The sequence below is a fragment of the Rhincodon typus genome, chromosome 5, assembly GCF_021869965.1.
Source record: "Rhincodon typus isolate 14 chromosome 5, sRhiTyp1.1, whole genome shotgun sequence".
NCBI lineage: Eukaryota > Metazoa > Chordata > Chondrichthyes > Orectolobiformes > Rhincodontidae > Rhincodon > Rhincodon typus.
In genome coordinates this window covers 85,934,423-85,950,226 of record NC_063336.1, presented here as the reverse complement: position 1 = coordinate 85,950,226, position 15,804 = coordinate 85,934,423, and the positions used below count along the sequence as shown (strand labels likewise).

The following is a 15,804-nucleotide window of genomic DNA, read 5'->3' as shown; positions in this document are numbered from 1 at the left end:
GCCTTTATAAAACAGATAATGAATTCCAGAAAGGTATTATCAACTGGCTAAAATTTATTATGATTCGTTGCATTATAGACTCTGAAGTGGTAACTGTACAATATTTACAGAAGCATCCTAATCACATTTCTCTGAAAAGTCTATTATTTAATTATAAATGTGGAAAACCATTTTTAAAACTGTATTTACCAAGATAGCATTACATTAATAATAGCATTTGGTGCAAGATTTCACTTTTCTCACATTGTACAAACCAATTTGTCATCCATTCTTGTTTTAGAAATATTTGATAGTTGCGTAGTCTTTAATTAGCTTATTGAAAAATGATCCCTGTCCAGATCATGAGTGAAGGAGAGTTTTATGAATGAATCTCTGCGTGTGTTGACACATGGGCATCTGAAGCGAAGGAAGCAAATTCTTCGTAATTGTAACTTTGGTTCTTGGTTCCATAGTAATCGGTTATTTGGGAGATGCTTGATGAGCTAAAAAGATAGACTGCTGTGAATTTGGGGATTGTGATTAAGTGTTTTATGTCAGAATACCGTGAAGTAACCTGTCGTGAACTCTGACATGGCTCTAACAGTAAAGTCACCTGGGTTAGCCAGACTACGGGAAAGTTTTGATCTTTTGAAAGTTTTAAATTTGATCTGTGATCTTTGATTGTTATGGGAGTTGAATTGGCTTTTACAGTCATTAAATGTGAAACATTTGGCTTCAGTGACCCATATTAACATGGCTTTCACTTTACAGGTCACTCATCAGGGATCCCCATATCACTAGCTCAAAACCAGGCCATTAAGCTAGAATATGGTGTTCTGGTGAATAAATAAATAATGAACTCGGTGACAATAAAGAAATGGTGATAAAGTTACAATGATCTATGATTTGGGTGGCATCTCCCATGTAATTGGCTTCCCATGTGTGTGCTGCCCTGTTGTGCTAATAAAATGGCTGGGCTTTGGAAGGTGCTGTTGAAGATCCATGGAGAATTGCTGCAATGGTTTTTGTAGATACTGGTGTGAAAGGAATAAATGTTTTAATGTGAGTGGCAATCAATCAAACTGTCTTATTGTGGATGAGGAGTTTTTGGAGTTACACCTATCCAGGCAAACGGAGAGTATTCGGCATAATCCTGACATGCCACATAAGTAATGAACATGTTTCGTGGAGTTGGGGGTGGGATGCAGGCCACCCCGCTAGGGGTTATGGCTCCAAATCCTGCCTTGGACCATTGGTGCAGAATTCGGCAATTGAATTGCAAGTGGGGGGGAAAAAAACGTGGATTCTCTGGATGTGATAATTGCTGGCTCTTGCATGATGTGAATGTTATGGGCTACTTAAACCCTGACCTAAATGTTGTGCCAGTCTTACTGCGTATGCCTGCAGACTACTTCAGTATCTGAGGTGGTGTGAATGATCTCAGACACCCTAAATCATCATTGAACACCATCAATTCTAATTTTCTGAAGAAGGGTCTAGACCCAAAACGTCAGCTATGCTGCTTGGCCTGCTGTGTTCATCCAGCTCTACACCTTGTTATCTCAGATTCTCCAGCATCGGCAGTTCCCACTATCTCTGAATCAATTCTAAGCTGACGTTTGAGTCTAGAGTATAATTATCTTGTGCTTGGAGTAATACAATTATGGCTGTTAAAGGCCCTTCATCCATGTCACCTTGGGACATCACTGTGAACAGTGGCAGCAGTGTTTACTGTTGAGATGTACTGGAACAACTTAACATGATTCCTTCAACAACACCTTCCAAATATACGACCTTCATCCTATAACAGGATAAGGGCAGCTGATGCATGCGAGCATTGCCATCTCCAAGGCACGTGCCGTCTGACTAGCAACTATATTCACACATTTTAAGTTAATCTTCTCAAAATGAGATGGATGTCAAGGACAATTTTGGGGCTGGATAAGGAAGAAGAGAAAGGCTCTTAGCAAGTCCAAAGGGAACAATTCAGCTGCAGCACTAGAGAAATATAGGAAGTGCAAAAAGGAACTTAAGAAAGCAGTTAGAAGAGCAAAAATGGGGCATGAAAAAGGACTTGTGAGCAGGATTAGGGAGAATCCTAAAATATTTTTTAAATACGTTTAAAGGGAAGAGGTTAACTGGGGAAACAGTAGGACCTATTGAGAATGAAGGAGTCAATTGTGTGAAGCTGCAGGATATCAGAATGGTGTTAATACTTCTTTTCAGTCTTTACTCTTAGAAAAGGAGGCAGTAGGTATGAAATTCAGGAAAAGGGACTGAGGAAATTGGGAGGTACTGAAAGCTCTTTTGGGCTTGAAAAGGGACAAATTCCCTGGCCCAGATGAACTGCATCCCAGGCCACCGTGGGAGACGAGGCAGGAAATTGCAAGGACTTTGACATGATTTATTAATTCCTTTCTGACCACTGGGCAAGTTTCAGAGGACTGCAGGATGGCAAATATGGCTTCACTTTTCAAGAAGGATGGTAGAGATGAACCCAGAAATTACAGACTGGTGAGTCTAACGTCAGTAGAGGTTAGATTCTAGATGATCAGTATTGGAGAAAATTCTGAAGGAGAGAATTAATGTACACTGGGAAAAGCATAGGTTATTTAGGGATAGCCATCGTGGCTTTGTCAGAGGGAGGTCATACCCAACAAATCTTGTTAGAAATTTTCAAAAATGTGATTGGGTGTGTGGTTGAGGGAGTTCAGGATAACTTGACAAGTTGGATGAGAAACTGCTTAGTAATAGGACATAAAGGGTAGTGGTAGAAGGCTGTTTAAGTGACTGGATGTTGGTGTCCTGTGGTGTACCACAGAGATCAGTACTGGGACCATTTATAAACGATGTAGATGAAAATGTAGGGGGAAATGTTAAGCAAGTTTGCAGACAAAACCAAGATTGGTATGGTGGTAAATAGTGAAGAAGATGGTTGTATGTTACAGGAAGATATAAATGGGTTGGTCAGATGGGCAGAACAGTGGCAAATGGTATTTAACCCTGATAAATGTGAAGTGATGCACTTTGGAAGAAGAAACAAGATGGGGGGGTATTTAATGAATAGTGGGACACTGGGTAGCTCAGAGAACAGGGACTTTGGTTAATTATTCACAGGTCCTTTTTTAAGTCTGTAGTGCACATGAATAGCATAGTTAGAAGGCCTATGAGACATTTGCTTTCATTAGTCATGGCATAGAGTATAACAGCAAGACATAATGTTTGATTTTGATTTTGATTTATTATTGTCATGTAGTGGGATACAGTGAAAAGTATTGTTTTGCATGCTAACCAGACAAATCGTATCTTTATATAAGTACACCATAGTAATAGAGCAAAATGCAGAATATAGCGTTACAGCTACAGAGAAGGTGCAGAGAAAGATTGACTAATATACAAGAGGTCTATTGAGTGGAATAACAGTGGGAAGAGCATTGGTTAGGCTACCTCATTAAGCAAGGATGTGATTGCACTATAGAGGTGGTACAAAGGAGGTTCACCAGGATGTTACCTGGGATGGAGCAATTGAGCTATAAGGGGAGACCATAGAGCTTTGGATTCTTTTCTTTAGAGCAGAGACGGCTGGGGGCGGGGGCACGGGGACATGATTGAGGTGTTTGAGGAGATTTATGAGGAGTATGAATAGGGTGAGTAGAGAGCAGCTGTTCCTCTTGATTGAGGAGCCAATCCATGAGGGGACATTTAGGGTAAAGGGCAGGAGTTTTTGAGAAAAAAATATTTTAACTCCAGGGCTGGTGGCAATCTGGAATGCACTGCCTGGGAAGTCTGCTGCTTTGTACTGTACAGTTATCAACATTGAGAGCGACTGGGCTGTCCAGGATTCCAAAAATTGGATGTGGCAGATTAGCTGCAAAACTGTACACTTGCCCATTGTCTTTGGGAGAGATTGGATAGGATGAAATTTTAAAAAATTTCAAGGAGTATTTAGCTTTTCATCTATTGTGTCCCAACTGGAGTGTGTGTTTGTTTATTTCTGAGTACATCACTTCAGGAAGATCTACTAGAATGAAATTAAGGGTGAGAGATTTCAGTTGAGATGATGCTGGAAGAGTTACTGTTGTTCTCTGTCAAGTAGGGAAGGTCAAGAGGAAATTTAACAATTTTTTTTCAAAGCCATTCAAGAGTTTGATGGAGTAATTAAGGAGAAAGAGTCACCACTTGCAGGATGGTTGGTAAACAGAAGACGTAGATTTAAGATAAGTGGCAAAAGAACAGGAGGAAGTGATCTTGTTTTAACACAGTGTATTGTGATCTGAAATGCATTGTCTGAATCTGCTTCGAACAGCTTTTCAGTCATTACTTTTAAACAGTAGTCATAGAATTGCAAAAAGAAGGCTTTCAGAGCCTGTTGTCCCCATGTTCTGCAAGAGCAACTCACCTAATCAAATTCTTCATTTTATCCCCATTGATAAAGCCTGATACATACTTGAAAAGGAGACTGCACTTCAACTATAGGCCTGTGAATGAGGAGTAGGGTTAATTGGATAGCTCTTGAATAGCATTTGAAATATTGAGAGCAATTTTGGGCCCAGTATCTAAGGAAGAATGTGTTGACCTTGGAGGCTTTTGCCAGGATGATTACAAGAATGATCCTGGTCATGAAAGATTAATCAGAGTGTCAGAGTGAAGGGACAGCCCTCTAGAACTGAGATGAGGAGGAATTTCTTCCACCAGAGGATGTTGGATCTGTGGAACTCCTTGCCATAGAAGGCTGCAGACACCATGTCGTTGAGTGTATTTACGACAGAGGTTTTTGATTTAATAAGGGAATCGAAGTTTACAGGATGAAAGCAAGAGAAAGGTTCCTCAACCCCAATCAGCTGTGATTGAATGGCACAATAGACTTCATGGTCGGAATGGCCTAATTCTGCTCCTGTGTTTTATGGTCTTGCAGAGACCCAACTGATAAAAGCACAGTGGGCTAAATGGCCTTCTATGCTGTACCATCCATCCCTCTGTTGTTCCAGTGGAGCCAGAGTTTTAAGCAATTACCTGCTGAGTGCACTATGATAGATGCCATTCCAGGCTAAGTCTTCATCACTGTCATAACGTCGAGGATTATCAAAGAAAAAGGCCCTGGTGGTGAATCCATGAGTGGACGATATGCCATTCTTTGTCTGCAACAACAGAAAACCTGAGCAGTGAGACTAGCAGAATAGTACGCCCAAACTTAAGCCATCATTACCATAAAACACCATTTATCCCTGTTCAGATTAGAAATGTTGAAAAAAATAAACATTGTTGTAATCATTGGCCACCATTCTCACAAGATGTTGGCTTATTCTGCAAGGTTAATTATGCAAATTTAAGAAGATAGTACAACTGGTTACATGGCTAAAGAGCTGATGTAAGAGGGAGAGATTCCGATATCTAGAACATGGATCTCTTCCAAGGTTGGGTCTGTACAAAAAGGACGGGTTGCACTTAAACTGGAGGGGCACTGATATCCTTTTGGGGAGGTTTGCCAGTGCCACTGGGGAGGGTTTAAACTAGTGTGATGGGGAATGGGAGCCAGAGCAGCAGGTCACCATATGAGGAGAATGTAAAGGTTATTGGGGTGAACAAAAAACAGGGCCAATTTAATGAATGGGGATGGGGGGGCGGGGGCACTATAAAAATTCTAGTAAGACAGGAGGAAGATGCTGAAGGACAAGATAGAGTTCTTAGAGTTCTTTATGTAAATTCACAGTGTGAGGATCAAATTAAATGAGCTGTAGGCACAGATTCAAATTAGAAACTATGATATAGCAGCCATTACAGAGATGTGGCTGCAGGATGGTCAGGATTGGGAACTAAACATAGTTTAGGTTATAAGGTGGAATAGAGAAAACGGCAGAGGGTGAAGTAGCATTACTGATTAGAAACAGACTTCTAGGGTGAGGAAGGATGTAATGAGGGAAAGCACCCAATGGGAGACCTTTTATGGTTGGAATAGAGGAACCGTAAAGGAACTAAAGCCACAATAGGTATCATATATAGACCACCTGGTAGCAGGTGAGAAGTGTTAGTTGCTTAATTTCAGTGTTTATAAAATCTATGCAGCAAAGGCAGAGTAGTATTAATGGGGGATTTTAATCTTAGACTGGGAGAGCATCTGCCAGAAAGGTTGTGAATTTCTCAAGTGTCTATGATATTGCCATAAGAAACAACGTCTTGGACGCAACGAAGGACAAGCAACATTGCGAGATTCAATGAGCTTGATTGAATCAGTGACCTGGTTGTCAAATTGTGATCATAACGCATTTGAGTTTCATGTTGCATTTGTAAGACGTAACCAAAATTCTAGTATTTGATTTTTGCTTTTGAATAAGGCACATTTTAATAGGGGTGAGACAGAGACTGTCCACAGCAAAGTGGAAAGATCTGCTAATTAGGTAAAATAACAGGGTGTTTAAAGAAAGATTTAATGCTATTCAGAAGCAGTTTGTACCCACTAGAAGGAAAAGCTATGGATGTCTAAGGAGGTAAGGGACGGCATAAAATTAAAAGAAATGGTTTATAACATGCAAAGAACAGTACAGATCCCACAGAATGGGACAAATAGAAAGACCAAAAGGCCACAAAACAGCTTGAAAGAGCGGTTAAAAAGGATTAGAAAAGGAAACTTGCAAGGGCATAAAAGACAGTGAGATTTTATAGTTACATAAAGGGACAGCAGCTGGTTAAGTGTATTATTGGCCCACTAAAGGCTGAGAGTGGGAATATAATCAATGACCATGGGGAATTGGCAGATGCTTAATGGCTTATTTTGCTTCAGTATTCACAGCAGAAAAGAAGGACAGATTGCCTGCCAAAAATCCCAATGAAATTAACAGAGGATCGGGGTATGGTCTGAATAAAATTAACTTAAGTAAGTTTCCAATAATGGGGAAATTAAAGGAACTGAAGAGTGACAAATCCACAGGGCCTGATGGTTTCCATACACAGGTGCCAAAGGAGGTAGGACAGCACGTTGCTGATGCCTTAACCATAATCTTCCAGAATTTTCTGAATTCAGGAGTTGTACTTCTGGATTGGAAACTTGCTCATGTCACTCCAGTCCTTAAGAAGGATGACAGAAGGAAACCAGAGAATTACTGACCAGTTAGCCTGACATCTGTGGTGAGGAAACTGTTGAAATCTATAAACAAAAATGGGTAACTGATCATCTTTTGATAGCTTTCAGTTAATCGGGAAGAGTCAGCATGGATTCATGAAGAGTGTGTCATGCCTGTCAAACCTCAAAGATGTTTGAAGAGGTGACAAAGGTGGTGGACAGAGGGAATTCAATGGATGTTGTTTATATGGACTTCCAGAAGGCTTTTGATAAAGTTCCACACAAGATATTGTTAGCTAAGGTGGAAGTGCACGGAACTAAGGGCAAATTACTGACATGGACAGGAAACTGAGTGGCAGGAAACAGAGTTGGAAAAATGGGTAAGTACTCAAATTGGCTGTACATGACTAGTGCTGTCTGCAGGCATCTGTGTTGGGCCTTCAAATAGTCACAATATTCATGAACAACTTGGATAATGGTATAAAAAGTCAAATATCCAAATTTGGTGATGACAAAATTGGGATCATTGTTGACCATGTTGATGACAACATAAAATTATAACAGGATATTTATAGATTAGGTAAATGGGCAAAGCTATGGCAGATGCATTATAATGTGCAAGTGTGAGGTTATCCATTTCGGTCTGAAAAACGATAGGGTTATGCTGCAGTTACACAAAACCGTACTTAGAGTACTGTGAGCAGATCTGGGCACCACACCCCAGGAAGCATGTTTTGGCCCCAGAGGAAATTCAATACAGGTTTACATGGATGGTACTTGAACTTCAGGGTTAAGTTATGGGAGAGATTAGACAAATTAGGCCTCTATTCTCTAGAATTTAGAAGATTAAAGGGTGATCTATCGAAGTCTTCAGGGTATTAACAAGAAAAGACTGGTTAGATAAACTATTTTCACTGGTTGAAGATTCTGAACTGGAGGCATTGTCTAAGAATTAGGGCCAGGCCATTCAGGAGAGATGTTAGAAAGCACTTCTACACGCAAAGAGTAGAGGAAGTTTGTAACTCTTTCTTCTTCAAATAGTGGTTGATGCTAATTCAATTGTTAAATTTTAAATCTAAGACAGACAAAGTGTTAACAAGCAATGGTATCAAGGGATACATGCCCAATGCAGGCACATGGAGTTGGGCCACAGATCAGCCATCATCTTATTGAATGGCAGAGTAGGCCAGGGGCTGAATAGGCTATTCCTGTTTCTATGTTCCAAATCATTCTGTGTCTGTGGTGCAATGAATGACCTTGTTATTTATTCCTCCTCTGAACCTCCCTTGTAATGTACAAGAATGAATGTCTTACAATTCATACATTTCCCATACCCAAATGTCTGAATTGTGTTTCTGGTACTGGAAATTTGTGCAATCTCAAATACCACACAATGCATTTCAGGAAGGGCTGAGGACTTGAAGATTGAGTTCTAATATACTTACCAGACTTTGGACAGGTCTTCTTACACGAAAGAAGAGAACAACTAAAGATGTGGGCAGCAGTTCCCAGATGAATAGAATCACCCCAAAAACCAGGTATCCTTTATCTCCCAATTGGATCTGTAGATCTGCCTGTGTGAGATTAAATAACATCAGTAACCCAACAAGAACTGACATTAATATTGCTTTCAAATAATGAAATACATTAAGGTGTCTCACAAGTGTAATCAGACAAAACAAAATTGTACCCAAGATGTTGATTTTTAACCGAGGTGATTCCCCAGTGAGAAATCATTTAAGGAGGATTTTAGAGAAGTGAGGGGGAGTTTTAGAACTTGCAGCTACAATATCTGTAAATCCGGCTTACAGTAATGGAGTTATACAATTGGGACTGGACAAAGTGCCAACATTGGAGGAGTTCAGGTTGGTTTTATGGAAAAGGACATGGATGTAAATGGAGTGTGAGGTGTAGGTATTGGAACTCGAGGATAAGAATTTTTAAAATTGAGACGTTAGTGAACCAGGAGCCAATATAGGTCAGCAAACAAAAAGACTGATCAGAACAATTCCTTCTAACACTTTGTCCTCCGCAGCATAGTCCGTATAGTTTTGTGTGAGGAAAATTGTGTCTGAAACTCAATCGAGTTTTTTTTTTGAGGAAGTTACCAAAAAGATTAATGGCAGAGCAGTAGACATTGTTCTGCCTGGTAAACTAATTAGCAAAGTTAGGTCACATGGGATTCAGGGTGAGTTTACCAATTGGATACAAAATTGGCTTAACAGCAGGAGACCAAGAGTGGTGGTGGAGGGTTGCTTTTCGGACTGAAGGCCTATCACCAGCAGTGTTCCACAGGGATTGGTTCTGCGTCTTCTTTTGTTTATCATTTAGATAAATGATTTGGATGAGAACATAGAACGCATGGTTAGTAAGTTTGCAGATGACACCAAAATTGGTGGCTTTGCAGACAGTGAAGAAGGTTTTCCAAGATTACAAAGGGATCTTGATCAAATGGGTCAATGGGCTGAAAAATGGCAGATGGAGTTCAAACTGGATAAACACAAGGAATTGCATTTTGGTATGACAAACAAGGGGTAGGGCTTATACAATTAATGGCAGGGCCTCGGGTTGTGTTGTAGAACGGAGGGACCTAGGGGTGCAGGTACATAATTCCTTGAAGTTTACATCACACATAAGCAGAATGGTTAAAAAGGCATTTGGCATGTTTGCCTTCATTGCTTAATCCTTTGAGTATAGGAGTTGGGAAGTCATGTTGAGGTTGTACCGAACATTGGTGAGTCCTCTTTGGAATACTGTGTCCAGTTCTAGTCGCCCACTTATAGGAAGGATATTATCATGCCTGAGAGAGTTCAGAAGAGATTTACCAGGGTGTTGCCAGGTATGGAAGGTTTGAGTGATAAATAAAGGCTGGTTAGGCTTGGACCTTTCTCATTGGAGCATTGGAGGTTGAGAGGCAACCTTGTAGAAGTTCATAAAATAATGAGCTCTAGATAGAATTAATGGTAATTGTCTTTTTGCCTAGGATGGGGGATTTCAAGGCTAGGGGGTACATTTTTAAGGTGAGGGGAGAGAGATTTAAAAAAGATGTGAGAGGCAAATTTTTTTAGAGGGTGGTTCGCATGTGGAATGTATTTCCTAAGGAAGTGGTAAATGTGGGTACAATTACATTTAAAAGACATTTAGATAAATACATGAATAGGAAAAGTTTGGAAGGATATGGGTCAGGAACAGGCAGGTAGGACTAGTTTAGTTTGGGATTATGTTTGGCACGGACTGGTCGGACCAAAGTGTGTGTTTCTCTGCTGTATGACTCTATAACAGGCTTGCTGATGAGTGGGGATGTCCCTTTGGAAAACAGAGATATACATTTTACTGAGACTTTACAATCTTTTTTAAAAAATGACTATTTGTGTAACTAAAATTTATCCGGGCTTATTGCTATCAATCTCATGACATGTCTATAGAAGAAATCAAAACCATTTCTGCAAATCTCAGGCCCAGGACACATGTTTGCCACATATTTTGATATCCTTTGTAACTAATAAGCATTATCTGAATTGTTTAAATCAATGTTTGTTCAGTTTTAAGACTATATTGATTGACAATCTTGCTTTATGAGCTTTCACCTGACAATTTATAAAAATGGAAGTATTGGCCAAAATATGTTGGGTAGGTTTTTAATTGCTTAGTTCTCTCCTGAAAAGAAAAAGGTACAAATTTAATTTGCACCAGGCAGCAATTGCTGTAATCAGCTAAAACATCCATGAACTAATTAATATTAATCCATAAATATTTTTTGCAACAAATACACCCAAGACATCAGCTTGGTTTCCATGATCAGGTGATGACTGAATGGTTCCAACCATTCAATCAGTAGTTCAGAATTACTCTGGTACAATTTTAACAGTGATTGAGGCTTGGAAAAATGTTCAAGAATAGCAACTCCTGAGGGCTGACAAATGGTTGAAGGTGCCAGACAAGTCGAGAAAGCTGCTAACAAAAAGTATAAGCAATTCTGACCTTTTTATAAAGGAGGGCACAGAATATAAATGCACGGAAGTAATGCTGATGCTCTATAAGTCACTAGTTAGACTTTGCCAAGAGTATTGTGCTCAATTCCGAGCATGACACTGTCGAAGGATTCAGAAGATACACCGGAATTGTCTCAGGAATTGGATACTTCAGTTTTGAGAGACTCTACAGACGTTGGAATTATTCCAGAGAGCAGCAATGGTTCAGAAAAGATTTAGTAGATATATTTGAATTTGTGGGTTTTTAAAAAAATTAACAAATAAGGAGAAAATGCTTCTACTGGCAGAAGAGTTAGTAACCAGAGGATACAAATTTAAAGTAATTGGCAGAAAAGCTAAATGAAAGATGAGACATTGCATTTTGATTTGCTGTGCTCTAGTGCATCCTAGAATCTGCCTGAAAGGGTGGTGGAAGAAGACTCATTAGCCATTTTCAAAAGGGATTTTAACATACCCCTGCAATACTTAAACGGAGTAAAAATTGCAGGACTATGATGAAAGAGCAGGAGCTTGAGACTAACTGAATAGATTTTGTCAACAGCCAAACAGGCATAATGCACCAAATGGCCTCTATCAGTGCTGTGTGATTCTATGAAAACTTTTCATTATAAGCTCCAGACTTACCTGACCCAGATAAATACTGACCTGGTCAGACACATTGTACCAGTCGTAATCAAATGTGTTGATGTGGTTATAGGAGGTAAGTGCAATTGCAACCAAGTTGTAGCAGGCCCTTGATGTGTATAGCAATATAATTACCACTCCCACCACTACAGTCTGATACAGAGAGGTCCCCTGAAAATAGAAACACAATGGAGGATCTTCAATATCCAATACCGTCCCTTTTACATTTGCATTGAAATAGGCAAATAATAATATTTGATACCAAATAACTTTCAAAAAATATATTTGTGTTCTGTTTTGAAATATTAAGCACTTGGTGATGCAGTGGAGTTGTAGCCTCTGTCTTCAACTGAAATTAATTTGCATTGTTCAGGTCAGACTAGTAGTCTTCTAAGAATGGCCTTCACCTCGATCACATCCTACAGTAAAAGATTTCAGAAATGAATAACTGACGTGAACACAAACAAAATTTCCCAGCCTGTCTTCTCTTGGTGACAATTTTAAATTGGACCCTTGTCATTGACACACAAAATACAGATCTGGTAAGATGGCGGTGGAGTAAATCTTCTGAGCCTGGGCCTCTTTTCATTTTTCATTTTTGTTTTTGCCTCTCTCTTCTCATTTTTTCCCTGTTATTTTACCTGCCTCTTGGGAAAAGCTCAGTTGTGGCACCAGCATCCATTGGTGGTGGTGAACAGGCCCAGCAGCCGGATTCAAATAGGCCCAGAAGCGCAGTCTTGTGGTGGTGGCATTGGAGACAAGTTTGGGTTCCCAGCAGCTTTTGATGTCCTAGCTTCAACTCATGGCTGCGCTGTTGGAGGCGAGTTTGGGTTCCTGGCAGTGTCTGCATCCAGCGCAGATTCATGGAGGCAGCAGCAGATTCGAGTTTGGGCTGGTGTGGTACCATGCAGCATCAATGGTCCAGCGAGGACTTGTACTGGTGAGAACAGTGGAGGCAAGTTGGTGCCAAAGAGCGGTGATGTTTATTACAGCGGCATCAGCATGATGAAGGGGACTTGTGCCTGGCCTCCAGGTCCACAGCCCATGGTGCAGCACTTAAAAAGGACTGTAAAACTGAACACTTTTTAAATATACTTCTTCATTTTTCTGCCTCTATATCCAATGTTTTAGTTTATTTTTGCTTTAACTTGGCACGGGAGAGCGGTGACGCTATACAACACTTTTCACTATTTTATAACAAAATATGTGTGACAATAACTAAATCAAATCAAATTAAATCAAATCAAAAGGTCTTCCCTATCCACCAACCCAAACAAAGCATTAGTTGCTTATTAACTATCTTTGTTCCAGTGGAAAAGCCCCTGTATCTCAAATCTCTCTCCATAACTCCAGTTTCTAACTTCTGGAATCATCCTAATGAATGTTTGGTATCTCTTACTTTAACATTCATTCTTTCCATAGTTCAGCACCCAGCATTTTACACAGTGCTCTAGCCATTGGAATGCACAAATTATCGTTACTTCTTTCACACTATAGTCAATAATACTTGAAGCTCTTTGGTGGGTCTGGAGTCTTGGTAGGTTCAGTACAGTGAACTATTTCAGTAAGCAATAACTCTGATTCTGATTTGGTTTCAACAATGATAATTCAAGGAGAAAACAGAATTTTTTTGATTCTGTATGCATCAAGATGAAGCACGTTAATACCAGGAGTGTAATACTTCTGTATACCAGGCGATTTCAAAACTGATGTGTCCTGAATTTTTCATGCAATTAGTTTGCAGTTTTCAATAAACATACTACAAATTGCAAGAGTGCAGACTGTACAAGTCCCAACATTACTAGCCTACTGACTCTACATCCAGTGTAGAAGATTATTCCAGCTCTCCCCATTGGGTTATAAGAGGCAGAATAATTGTTGGGAATTGTTCATAATCCCATCATTCTAACTGAATTTCAGAAACTAGATCATCGTTTGACACGACAGATGATAACTTGAGGCCTGAGGGAGCATATTCTACTTGAGCATGGTGGCTATAGGAAGAAACCATACTCCTTGTATTCCTGAGGGCAGAAAGGTGCTTGAGTTGGTTTCGTGAATAATTTGTATCAAAATGTGAATAAGGGTAAAAACACCATCAAGATGTAATGATATCTCAGAGGGGACAAAAACAGTAAAATTAAGGCAGCAATAGTTGGAAATGAATGTACTGGTCATTCTGAAGCTCCATTTTTGAGGTATACAAGATTAATCAGACCATTGTGTATCATTTGCAAGCCTTACTTGTTTTACTTTCTGGGAAAATAGGAAATATTCTTCAGGGGAAATATGGGAAATTGAGGAGGTGATATGGTTCCGTTAAACTGATGGTATCAAGGAGAGGGAGAGAAGATGCTTTGGCTTGTCGGCATCATGAAATTACCCTAAAATGGAATTGAAATATTTCCTGTACCAAGCAATGAAATGGATCCATTGGAGTGATGTTTCTGCAAAACCAATTGGATACTTGTTCCCAAATTTCCTAATAGCCTTGTCAACTCCTCTGTCATGCCCAACATTCCCATGGCCCCCTTTAATATAAACAAAGGAGTTGGAACATCGGGTGCTTTAATCTTGTTTCTCACTTTTAGGCCTCAACCATTCCTTTCAGCTGAAACAAGTATTTATTTGTACCACTTTCCATTACTATGCCGTATTTGCTGCTGGGGAGACAAATGCAGTATGAGTAACTGCTTTGTGTTATCTTGAGCTTCTAGTCACCTGTCAATTTAATTCACCTTGGTCTCCTGCAGTGTACCAACATAAAGAACAATAGCTCGTCTTTTAACTGGGCAGCTCACATCCTCTGGACTCATCATTGTGTTAAGTAATTTTAGATTATAATCTCTCTTGATCATCGTGTTTGAAATCTCATTTTATTTCTCTTTTCTGATTTTGTTTTCTTTCTGTCTTATTTCTCCATTGTTTACGCCACTTTGCTTTTAGAAAGTAGCTATTTGTAATAATGCTATTCTCACCTCCCCAATACATCTTTTATTTCTTTACTAATTTCATTGTCACCCTTTATTCTTATTTGGATTTCCAGTCTTGAGGTGATTGCAGAGAGGTCTCCAGGCCTCGAGCCTCAAGGTGAAGACCAGTGCCTTATGGGGTCAAGGCCCAGCGTGGTCTGGAGGCTAGTTGCCATCATGGGCTAGGTTGGAAGGACCATTGTTCTGAACTTTTTATTTTTCTGTTTTCTAATTTATTCCCATGATCTGTAACACTGGACTTTTTATTTCTTCATTTTTCTAATGTTTTTTCCTAAGAACTTATACTGAAGAATTTGTAACCTAGGTACCTTGTACCTAAGATGGTGCCATAAGTGGTGACTTGTAAACTTTTCACTGTACTTATTTGAGTACATCTGACAATAAAGCTGTTTCAATTTCTGCCTTCCACCCTATTATAGACTTTCCCTTTCATTCTTGATCTCACATAATCACCATCTCCACAACTGCCTTCTGTTACATCTCCATTCCCAGGTCTGATGAAGGGTCAGTGACGTGAAATATTAATTTTGTTTCTCTCCTCACAGGTGTTGCTAGACCTGCTGGGTATTTACAACATGTTTTTATTCATGCCAGATTCACTACTGAAATATAGTCCGAAAGCAGGAATTTAAGATTCCCAGGTTTGAAATTATAAATACAATGAGAACAAGCCACTTTTACAGATATAAAACCAAAGCACATTGTGATCTGAAGAGATGGTATAGGGCACCAATTTAGAAGTTTTAACACACAACTTGCCAAAAAAGATCTCCTCAGTATTAATCCCAATAGGCTGATTCTGAAACAAGTAGCAATTTGCATCAACAAAAACAGAAATTGTTAGACAAACTCAGCAGGTCTGGCAGCATCTGTGGAGAGAAAGCAGAGTTAACATTTTAGGTCCAGTGACCCTTCATCTGAAGATAGGTAACTGGACTCAAAATATTAACTCTGTTTTAACTTCACAGGTAGTGCCAGACCTGCTGAGGTCTCCAGCAATTTCTGCTTTTGTTTCAGATTTCCGGCATCTACAATTCTTTATTTCACTAGTTTGTTTCAGTTCATTCTGGTTAAATCATGCTATTGCGGTAAATGTAAAACTGTGACACTGAAATTAGAACCATCTCAATTAGATTCTGCATTGACAAAATGTCTGTGA

General features: G+C 39.6%; 1 protein-coding gene across 1 annotated transcript in view; it reads right to left on the bottom strand.

Moving 5' to 3' along the window:
- Positions 1 to 19: 19 nt before the first annotated feature.
- The window catches only part of gpr137ba (G protein-coupled receptor 137Ba), a 44,473-nt gene continuing 28,688 nt past the window's right edge, over positions 20 to 15,804 (bottom strand). Inside the window, exons 4-7 of the mRNA XM_020510947.2 lie at positions 11,674 to 11,823; positions 8,482 to 8,610; positions 4,993 to 5,117; positions 20 to 482 (exon numbers count right to left, since the gene is read on the bottom strand). Of these exons, the coding sequence (XP_020366536.2) occupies positions 359 to 482; positions 4,993 to 5,117; positions 8,482 to 8,610; positions 11,674 to 11,823 (528 nt within the window). The 3' untranslated portion in view covers positions 20 to 358. The remainder of the gene's footprint in view (positions 483 to 4,992; positions 5,118 to 8,481; positions 8,611 to 11,673; positions 11,824 to 15,804) is intronic.